This window comes from Medicago truncatula, chromosome 2 (genome assembly GCF_003473485.1).
Source record: "Medicago truncatula cultivar Jemalong A17 chromosome 2, MtrunA17r5.0-ANR, whole genome shotgun sequence".
Classification (NCBI taxonomy): Eukaryota; Viridiplantae; Streptophyta; class Magnoliopsida; order Fabales; family Fabaceae; genus Medicago; species Medicago truncatula.
In genome coordinates this window covers 47,271,510-47,282,949 of record NC_053043.1, presented here as the reverse complement: position 1 = coordinate 47,282,949, position 11,440 = coordinate 47,271,510, and the positions used below count along the sequence as shown (strand labels likewise).

The 11,440-nt window shown below is 31.6% G+C and overlaps 2 protein-coding genes across 3 annotated transcripts; one reads left to right on the top strand and one right to left on the bottom strand.

The window, feature by feature from the left end:
• The first annotated feature begins 1,932 nt into the window (after positions 1-1,932).
• Positions 1,933-3,353, top strand: LOC11417379 (transcription factor MYB48). The gene is made up of 3 exons (XM_003597278.4): positions 1,933-2,135; positions 2,243-2,372; positions 2,582-3,353. The coding sequence occupies exons 1-3, from the start codon at positions 2,021-2,023 to the stop codon at positions 3,045-3,047; spliced, it is 711 nt and encodes a 236-aa protein (XP_003597326.2). The 5' UTR covers positions 1,933-2,020; the 3' UTR covers positions 3,048-3,353.
• A 2,132-nt stretch (positions 3,354-5,485) lies between these two features.
• Positions 5,486-7,392, bottom strand: LOC11418072 (uncharacterized). 2 transcript variants are annotated; one of them, XR_003009155.1, is made up of 3 exons: positions 7,171-7,330; positions 7,054-7,096; positions 5,486-5,765 (listed from the first exon to the last, which is right to left on the bottom strand). XR_003009155.1 is itself a non-coding variant. In XM_024776014.2 (2 exons), the coding sequence occupies exons 1-2, from the start codon at positions 7,289-7,291 to the stop codon at positions 7,050-7,052; spliced, it is 168 nt and encodes a 55-aa protein (XP_024631782.1). In that variant the 5' UTR covers positions 7,292-7,392. The 2 variants fall into 2 exon arrangements, 1 of the variants encoding a protein (XP_024631782.1); XM_024776014.2 differs by lacking the exon at positions 5,486-5,765 and having other exon boundaries at positions 7,050-7,096; positions 7,171-7,392.
• Between the last annotated feature and the right edge of the window lie 4,048 nt (positions 7,393-11,440).

Genomic DNA, 11,440 nt, shown 5'->3' with positions numbered 1-11,440 from the left:
TATTCATTCATTCAAATTGAAAGAGTAAATCGATATAATGCAAATTCGTTAAAAACAAAAAGGATGAATCTGTGAACAGGCTCACAACATCCATGTTAATAGCATAAAACGGCAAAGTACAAATGCCTACACATATGAATATATTTAAATCTCCGGAATAACCATGTTTTCGAATCTGCAACGTGGATGACGCCAAAGTCATTGATTGGATCTGCACTGGATCGAAGCTGATCTGACAATTTGAAGCGATCAAATACTTGAGAGAAACAAGAAAAACAAACAACGTCGCACAAAGACGACGAACAACCAACGTCGCACGAAGAAATCACAAAATAAAAAACGAAATAGATGTGAAATCATCACTTATTTCAATAAAAGAGAAATAGAAAAAACGAGTTAGATGGGTGGTTTTGGGTCAAAAATTGACCCTAAATCACCCCTCTTTGGTGGATGAAGGAGAAGAAACTAGGGTTTGTGTGACGGCTCACAGGAGAGAAAGGAAAATAATAAAAGATGATATTCTTGATAATTCTTGATATGAGAAAAAAACTAAAATTGATTGAATCCAAACGGGGCCTTAATTCGTGTGTAGTATATATGTTACCCTTTTTTACATTAAACTTTGTCCGGAATACACAAAGAATGTTAGCCGTGATTAATATGTGGCAGTTTTTTTTTTTAGTGTAACAAATAACTATATAAAATATTACCCTTTTTTGGAAGTGTGTGTTCCTTGAAGACCTTTACAACAAGCAAACTTCATCTTCAAATCTTCAAGTTTAAGATACCAATAATTAATTAGATAACTTGTCAAAAAGGATAATTAATTAGATAAATGTGTCATGGCAATAAAACTATTTTAATTAAGTGTACTATATACTTTGTACCAATCCAGTGTACTAGTTACTTTGTTCCATCAAGTGCTCAACTCAAGAAAAACAATTTATAATTAAGCAGTGGGTATGGATACAAGAAAGAAAATAACTTTAGGTAAGAAAGATGAAGGAGGATTTGGAAGGAAAGAAATGATGAAAGGAATATAGGCGTCCAGCATTTCATATTAGGGTTTATATTTCTCTACAAAATTAAAACGTTTTCATATGGAGAAACCAAAAAATATATATGTTTTAGAGAAATGTCTTGAAGGATTTTATTTTAACAAATTTTTCAAGTCCTTTTAATATTGTTATAACACTGTCAGAGCAATAATATATAAATCATAAGCATTATTCTTCCTCTCCCAAACAATGTGAAAAATTCTCTCCATTTCTGTTCCTCTTCCCTCCCTTCTTTACGAACTGGATTTGTAAATATGAATTAGGCCAAATATAAAAACATAATACTTCACTAGTAAACAATTAGTAAAGATCAATCCAATTTCACAAATTTGTAATATACTATTTTTTTAAATTAAAGAATGTCAATCAATTCAATAATATTTCTAATATGGACATAAAAAAAGACAAACATAAAATCTTTAATAGTCTTTTGATGAACAAAGACAAATATAAATAAAATATTTCTTAATATATAGTACTAAATTCAGAAAAATAATTAAATTGATCCATATTATTCAAAGGAGTAAATTTACATTTCATAAATTTAAGAGACTAAATAAATAATTTTCCACCTTAAAATTTTAAGTATCAAAATGTCAATTACTCCACAAAGAAAAGTTAAAAAGTTACATTGACAATTGATCAACAACTCTGATTATATTTCCATTTAATGTATAATGCAATGTAAATGTAATAATGGATGTCATTGTCCTCCAGAATTGTCTCATAGCAATTGATTGAATGAGCAACTGAGCATGCGGAACCACTTGTACGGTTGATATGCAAAGTCACTTATTATTGTGTTATATAATTTTATAAAAAATTAAAACAAATCAAGACAGTGGTAACCCGTATATAAATACTACCACTACCTCACATAGATTCCCATAAGTGTAAAGTAGAAAATAAAAAAGAGGTTCTTCTCAATTTCAAGAACTTGCTTGCTTGGCTTTGGTGGAAAAATGGTTCAAGAAGAAGTACGAAAAGGACCATGGACAGAACAAGAAGACTTCAAATTGGTGTCATTTGTTGGATTATTTGGAGACAGAAGATGGGACTTTATTGCTAAGGTATCAGGTTTGAAGGTGGCGGGAGACAGTAACATCTAGGTAATGCTATTTTGGACATGATAGTTTATGTAACAAGCAACCTTTTAAGTTTAACCATCCTCATTTTTGTTGTAGGTTTGAATAGAACAGGTAAGAGTTGTAGGTTAAGATGGGTTAATTACCTTCATCCTGGTCTCAAAAGAGGAAAGATGACACCTCATGAAGAACGCCTTGTCCTTGAGCTTCAATCCAAATGGGGAAATAGGTTGGTTCTTTTTTATATATAATCTTCTAAGATATAATCTTTTTTCAACGTGAAATTTGTCTGATATTATTATATTTAGTTTCGTAATTAAGTTTATATCAGTTGCAAAACCGACTTGTAAAGTGAGAGAGAGAGATGTTCTTTTTCGTAAACAAATTTTCGACTCCTTTTGTACTTTGGAGGCTAATTAAAACCTTTGAGACATGCAGGTGGTCACGAATTGCTCGCAAGCTACCTGGACGAACGGATAATGAGATCAAGAATTACTGGAGAACTCACATGAGGAAGAAGGCTCAAGACAAAAAGAGAGGATCCATTCAATCAACAGAACACCATGTAATGAATTCACATGCTTCCAAAGAGGCAGGAGAAGAAAGTTTTTATGACACAGGAGGATCATCAACATCAACACAAGTTAAACTAGTAGGAGAAGAGCATGAAAAAGAAATTTCAATGGATGATATATGGAAAGATATTGATCTATCAGAAGAGAATAGTCTACAGAATGAAGAGTGCTGCAATATTAATAATAACATATCTTGTTTACCAAAGACTTCTTCATCATGGGAGTATAATTCCACAGACTCACTATGGGTGATGGGTGAAGAAAGTATGTTATTCCCTATGGCTCCTATGAGTGATGACCCTTATTTTTCTGGCTATGCTAATTACTAATTAGGATTCTTTTTCCAAATCAATATTTTGTTTGTTCATACCATCATGTGTGCCACTGCAACTTGTTTTAATTTAGTCTAATTAACCTTTGTATAGTACTGCAGCCTTTTACCTTTTGTCATGGTTCTCTTTAGTGTGAACCAGCTGTAATAATCCCCAAGGATAACCTCTAGTCTTATCAATGTTTTAGTGCTTCTTTACTTTAAGAAAACATCCAATAAGATAGGGAGTTGGTATATGTTCGGAATCAATGTAAAATATTATTTGCCTGTACTTTAGTACATCATAAATCTTAAATTTCATCAACATTTCTTCTACTAATATAGCTCTTTTATTCTTTATTGTATATTTAGTATATTAATAGCTGCTACTAGCAAACCAATGCAAGAGTAGTCCCATCCTATCAAAATCTGGTGACATATCTCAAAACATACAGATAAATTTGGCATGTGCCATACATGACCAAAATTGACATTCACTAATAAAGGTGAAAGCAACACATAAAGAAACAAACAAAGGAAATTATGATCTTACTTACTGAACTTCTAAAACATCTGCTAGAAGAGAACTAGACAGAGGATGAGGGACAAAGATTTGAAAAATGTATTCTAGCTATAGCATAGTATTTAAAGTTGGTCCCAAACTTGATGAGCAAATTTGTAAAAAGGTTACTTTCATGCAATATGTGCTGATACAGGAGGTAGCCATGAGAGATCTTGGTCACAAGCATGCAAAATAGTTCTTGAATCTCATGATACGTTCTAAAATTCGTTAATGAATCATAGGAAATGCTTAACGCTCTAAAAAATGTTTTAAATTACATACCAAAGACAACTTTTCTTAACTTCCATCATGCAAGTCAAGTTTAACTAAAAAAATCATGCAAGTCAAATTAACTTTATTTTCTTTTTTGTTTTGCTTTCACTACCCCAAGGTTAAAATATCAATATCAAACAAATTTTCCAGGGCTTAGTGATTGTATATAGTTTCCAGGTAATAGCATACATATTCAAATAAATGCGTCACTAGAATAAACATTTGATATATGTATCATAAGCCGTGGCGGATCTTGAAAAAAACTTATGTGGGTAAATTACCTTCAGGTGTGCCAAACGATTTGAACAATTAGCATGCTAACATTCATCATTAAAATATATATTTGAAACATGAGCACAAAGTCGGTAGCAACTATTGTTCTCACTGTAGTTGGAAAAACACCATAAAACATACTCCCTCCGTCCCTAAATAAATGACCTACTTGACTCTGACACACATACCAATGCATATGTTTTATCTTTGATATCTTCAATTTTCTACTAAAAAAAATTATAAAAATTTAATATTTTAAAAATACTCATCGAGACGAATCCAACAACATCTTACATGATATCATTTATCTTTGTGAATTAATAGAAAAGTATGATCAAAGTATATCAAGTCAATAATGCATATTGTCAACTAGATCATTTATTAAGGGACGGGGGGAGTATGAAAGAATATGCGAGGCATAGAAACACATCTTCCGTGTTGAAATTGTGGTATAGAAAGAAATGGCGTGATCCTATCCTACCCCACTTTTTCAACTTGTCTCCCCTATCTTAAACGTCTTAAGCCTTCTCTTTTAATTTTAGGTGACAACTGTAATTTACCCCAACCAATACACATTAGCCACATAAGCACATTTTTAAGTGGTACCTTTGAACTATCTTGACCTCACCAATAAATTACTCATTTTCATTGGTTGGTGGGTAAATTACCCATCATTCTTCAAATGTAATTTAAAAAAACCTTAATTTTAAGCACCCACAGTTTGTAAAAGAAATGGTCCTTACAAGTGGCAAACACGGGAGAGGATTCTCTCCCATGACATTTTCCTCAAGTGGAGTCTCATCCACTCATCTTTTTTTACCAATTGTAATTTTAATTATTAAAGAAATAATAATGAAGGGTGCATATAGGCACGGTACTTCCTCATGTGAATAATCTCTATTCCCGGCAAACACTTGTAACAACTCCAACAATGGTGGATGCTCTTAGGGTTATATCATATGGTGGTTGACAAGAGAGGAGGAAGAAGAGTATGAGTGGTGACATGAATAGTAATAATTTAGAAGTACCAAATACCAACCCATTTGAGTTGGCATGGTGGTAATGAGTAATGACTTAGAATCGGGAAGCGTGCTCCTCCTCGATTTTTTCAAATATCAATTTAGATGGGCTGATTTAGCTTCTTAAAAAAAAAAAAAAAAAAAAAGTGTCTAACAATTTAATAATCATCTTACTGATTTACAAAGTATACAAGACAATTTTAAATGATAATGTGACAACGTCAGTTTAGTTTTTTTTTTTTGTCTCTCTCTTTAGATTTACGTGAGTTTAGTTGTTTCGTTATTATTATTTTACAGAATATTGTCTGAAACTTCAAAAACACATCTAGATCAGGTTAATATTTGTTTTATCTCAGGTAAAAAGGAAGAGTCGAAGTACAAAGCAAAATAATTCTCATGAAACACGTGAATCTTATGATTCAGAACTGAATAGTATGAATATACATAAATCACATTTAAGTACAAAACAAATTAGGAGAAAGGAACATGAAGAGAGTATGTAAAATACACCCTTCGGTTATTTCAATTTGTAAAACTAAAGCAAGCTCAGCTCTCTTGTTGCATGCAGTTCAACGTGCAAAGCAGAGTCATTCTTCCCTTCAGATATCACCTACAAAACATAGAAAGAACATAATATTCTATTAACAGAATCCAAATATTTGAAATCTGTATGACAGCGATAATTAGATAATGATTATCAAGCTTACAGACAAAAGTTGATACATTGAAAAACCATAAGCAAAAGAAAAAAAGAGCTGAAGAATTTGACGATATATTACCAGTCCCTCAATTAAAATGGTTATAGTTATTAGGCAAACCCAACCTCAGGCCAAAAATAAATCAATCATAGCACCCTAAATTAGTTTCTACATTATCATCTGATAATTTTAAACATAAATTCGTTCTATATTATCCCAAATTGGTTCCAACCCTTCAAAGATCTATGAAATCCAAAAAGTTTTCATAGATTGGTTTTTGTGTAAAAAATGTCAAAGACAATATTAAATTATGTGCATTAAATACTTTGATCCATCAACACAAGAGTTTCATAATCATCCACAATATAAGATTCGAATGAAAATCAAGTTTAGGTGCCACCATATTTCTATTATATCACTAAGGACATAAATGGAATAAAAGCTGAAATTAGACAAAGATAGAGGATCATATAGTCTACAGATACAAGACCAAGAAGATGAACTTGAGAGAGCTTTCAATTTCTACCAATTCAATGTCGACAATAAAGTATGAACTTATGAAACCATATAACTAAGTTAAAGTTGAGCAAAAGTTGTGTTTACAAGGACAAAAATATCAAATTCTTCAACCATCATTCCTCTTTAAAACAAAAAAATGAAGTATAGTTCTACTGTCCTGTTTGGATTGGCTTATTTGAGTTTATCTACTAACATAAACACTTGTGAGACTATTTGGAATAACTTATGAAAATAGTTTATGAGCTGTTTATAAGCTATTTTAATTTTTATGCCCATCTTCATAAGCTCTCCATGATAGCATATGAAAACAGCTTATAGCTTATGAAAATAGTTTATGACATGTTTATAAGCTATTTTAAGCTTATTTTCATAAGCTAGCTTAATAAAACAGCATGTAGTTTATAGAAAAATAATTTAACTTTATTTTATCTTATATAAATAGTTTCTATGTAAGTACTTATCATGATAAGTGCTTATGCTATAAGCTGAAATTAAGCTGTTATAATAGTAGAACAATGTGGAAACCTGCAAAATCGAATTCTGGCAATATATGTATATGAATTACACTCTGATTAGTTAAAATTTTAAATTTTCGGCAGTTGGAATAACGAGATCCACATTCATATAAAATTAGAACACAACCAACAAAAAAAAGCTAGGGTTTGGTAATTGAAGTGTTACCTCTTATGTGCTTGAACGAATTTGGAGTTTTTGGCATCTTCCTCTGCGAAAAAGCAAGAAAAATAAAATCAGATTCAGAAGAAAAAAAATGATTTGAAAATGAAGTAATAAATTTACCACTGAGACCAAGGGAAAACTTGGTGACTAGAGCTCCAGTTACAGCGAATCCAACCAAGAAAGGCCAATTCCTGTTCCATTCTCTCTTGAAGAAAACTGGCCATGCATCGAATTTCCTCATTTTTTTTTCTTTCTTTCTCTGTTTCTACGCTTTCTCTTCAAGATCAAGATCTAATTGCTTCTTCTTCATCGTCATTTATCTAGTGGGCTCAAATCATGTGGCAACCCAAAATCAAATTATGGTTCTATTTTCAATTGTAAGAATCCCTATATGTACTCCCTTTTTATAATATACCTACCGTTCTAGTAAAGTATGGAATTTTCATTTTTTTTTTTTTTTTTTGTGTGTGAACCGAATATCTCTGCGGCCAACTACTACTGAGACTAATCTCTTGACTTAGGTAGGATGTTCATGGATGACATAACTCTCATTCAAGAGTTTAACACAGCTGTATTCTTAGAGTTGAATTTGAACATAGGACCTCTGGTTAAGTTGAAAGATATCTATTATCATCTCAAATAAGTGTTCTTTGATAATATGGAGTTTCCTTGCCAATAAACAAAAGTTGCGATTGATTAATAAGATAGATAAACAATTGTGACTCTGAGGAGTGTATCAACCCAAAATTTCAAGGGAACGTTGACATGAAAAAGTAATGTTAAGCAAGTTTCAACAATATGACATAATTGTCTTCTGTAAGATTGTTTTGCTCTCATATGTGAAGGGACGATAGTTGTTTAGTAATGTCATTTTATGTGTATATTTAAAAAAAAAAAAAAAAAAACTATGGTTAATGAGTATCATTTTTATTTTAACGCCTAAATATCATTTACATTGGAACAATATTGTTAATAGATATTCTTGTATATTTGAACACATGAAAAATATTGTTAATGGCGTTTAAAATCGTGGTTAGTTATATTAAGTGGATGGTTGGTGAATTACGTCATCTTGTTGTATTCATTAACCATCTAAATAATATAATTGATCATATATTTTGATTTTTTTTGTCAAATTTTGATGTTAAATTTATTTCTCACAACTCTTCCATTTTTAACGTTTGATTACGGAATGATTATTCGTTGAGCGTTTGCCTTTCATTTGAACAATTGGTACTAGTACATTGATAAAGCATCTAGAGTCTAGACTAATAATTAAGTGTCTAAAATATTCTTTTACAAAGCAAAGGTGTAAAACATTCATTGCAATCGAGGTAAGTTTGTTCTCCTTGAATGAACAGCGACACTTGAATTCAACTTACCATTTCTAAGCTCTCCCACCTATTTTGTTTCATGTCCCTATTTATTCACATGGTCTGCTAGTGGCAACTTCTTGGAGAGGGTGGCGTACCTATACAAGGAATCCAACGTTTAAATCAATAAGTATCTTAGGAGAGCCTAAAAGTTTATCGGAATAGAAAGTGTATATCTTTCGCCGAGAGTAAGAGTCCTTTTTATAGGTGACGTTTATGAGACTGCAAGGTCTTAAAAGGTTACATGGTTGTGTGTAATTCGGTCTGAACTACGGATAATCATTTCATCATTATTAGAGAGTTGTGATTTGGTTCCATTTGTTGTTGATCCGCCGTGAGTTGACACAAGTTTTCTGAACAGATTGGACCTTAATCCAAGCAGGAACATCTTCAATTTTCAGCGTTCCTTTACTAAAAAAATTTGCACCTAAAGTCCAAAGTGATAATTTAGTGATGAAAAAAATATGTTTGTGTCAAGTGCGAGTCAAAAGGCTCACATTAAAGTGAGAATATTCTTAATTATACCTTATGGTTTTATATTTTGGGTAAAGATGTGATATGTGATGATCTACTCTTTCTTCAAAAAAAAAAAAGTGATGATCTACTCTAATATTCTAATCTCCCTCCAAGAAGAAAGGTGCACTACACATTATGCATTTACCTCTCACGCTCCTCAGACCCTCAATGAAAAAATCACAATAACAGGTTTGTAAATACTTTCACAGATACACCAGAGATGAGCCGACCACCGCCTCCGGTTAAAGGTTGTGCAAAAACGTGGTTAATTGAGTCGTATGAGTAAACTAACTGAACAACATTTCTAGGAGTTAAGATTTTTGTTTTGGGGCATTGATCTTTCGAACATTTCTATCTGTTGTTTTCATTTCCCTCTTTCAATATCAATTTATTTATGTTCCAACATCTGGATTGCAATACATTTTTGTTGTTAAATGAAAATTTGAGCTTGATTTTTCTGATTATTGGTTCATTCTTGTCATAGAGTGTTTTTGTTATTATAACACGTAAATTGAGTTAGCCGATTTATTTTTTTGGTTAAAGGTAAACCTAGTTTGCGTTTTGCATGATCGTAAACATCTAGGTTTCTTGCAATGTATTGCTTATATCTTGTTTATTGCCTTGTATTGGTAACAAATAATTTTTTTTTTTAAATATAAACCATTTTGATTCAAGAGGTTTGAGAAGCTCTAGCAGATTCTAACGAAGACAGAAGATATACACATGGTGATGGATCTTGAAGATTTTTGTTAGATGATACAAATATCATGCATGTTTTAAATAAAAAGTGTCATTTCAAGAATCCTTTAATGAGTCAATGCAATGATAGTTGAACGGAATAGTTAATTGGAGAAACATTTCTATTTATTTATTTTTGAACAAAAGAAACATTTCTAATTTAAGAACTAAATAATGAAATTTAAAATGAAAAGTTGAAGATAGTTACATGTTCTTTTTGAGATATTAATTTTCCTTTTTGACCAAAGGAAAGGAAAGCAACTATTTGTTGTTTAGTGGCTATATTACTTTGATAAGAGGGAACAAAAGCATATATATTAAAATTTTCTTCCTTTTTCTGCCGTCAAACACCTAATCATTCACCGACTTGTTGCCTCGATTACGATAGTGAGAAGCTCCTAATTGTGCTGTCCAAATTTTGAACCTCTCAAGCCAATTGCTGAAGCATTTCTTTGTTCCTGTTGAGTCAAACCAAACTCTAACTACCTTTTTGCACACTATATAAATATGGTCAAATAAATGTTGAAAATGGACACTTGCTTTTGGCAAAGACTTTGACTGTTAAACAAAATGTTAATCCATTAATATCAAATTAATCTTTCCAGGATCCAATGTTATGTTCCTATACTGCCTAGCTAGAAGAGACCATTTGAGTATGTTGCGCCCACTCAAGAATGTCTTCTAGGAGAAAGAAAAAAACATTCTTCTTTTGGCATAATCTTGAATTACAATTAATTGGAGAGGAGATTAAAATCTTGAATTTCAATTAAAGTCAATTACACTGGAGAAATATTACTTTAGTCCTCTTTACTAGGGGTGTTCAAAACCGAAGCAATCCAATAAAAAAACTGCAAACTGAACCAACTCAAACCAAAACCGTAAAAAACCGCATTTGGTTTGGATGCATTCAGATCACTTTTTCACTCAACCGCATGGTTTGATTTGGTTTGCGGTTTTCATTTTACCAACCGAACCAAACCAAACCAAACCACAACATAATAAAAGCACTAATTAAATTTATGTCACCTAGACCAATATTCATAGAAACTCAATGAATTTTTTTATAAAATGACATGTTTTTTCTCTTGTTAAGTTTCTTCTTTGCTTTTTATGTCAAAAATATATTTATATGCTACTTGAACTTTTAGAGAATAATAAAATCTTAGTATTTTAATTTTTGTCCGCGTTTTTAATTTGGGTTATGATGTTTGATGAAAATGAAAATGTAATGTGGAATGAAATTAAAAATATTGTTGAAAATATGTTGTATTTTACCTTTTTAACTTAATTTTGTATCCCTCCTTTTGATCCACACATCTAAATTTATTGGTGTACGTTTTTAGTATGAATTCACAACCGATTTGGTAGTACCTTAAATAGATGTACTATATGAAGAAAGATGCAAACCATTTATAAGATTAAAAACGAGATTTTCAATACCAAGTAGGGAAGCCTTCATTTGCAAGACATTAAGATTGGGAGATGCGTCATTTTGATGTTAGGAATGATTTTTTTGCATGAAAATTTGGAGGACGAAGTATCCATGAGGATCTCACCTGAATATGGAGCCTCTAATGAAAAAGATAAGGTTTGAATATTGAAGAAGGCATGATATGGTCTTCAGCACCTCGTGCTTAGTTTGGAAGGTTCTCTCATGTTATGGTGTCCTGTGAGTATAAGGAAATTAAAGTCAAGGTGACCACACTCTCTTGATAGAATCCTTTAATAATAAGTACTTGAAGACAAGTCTATGAAGGGGGCAA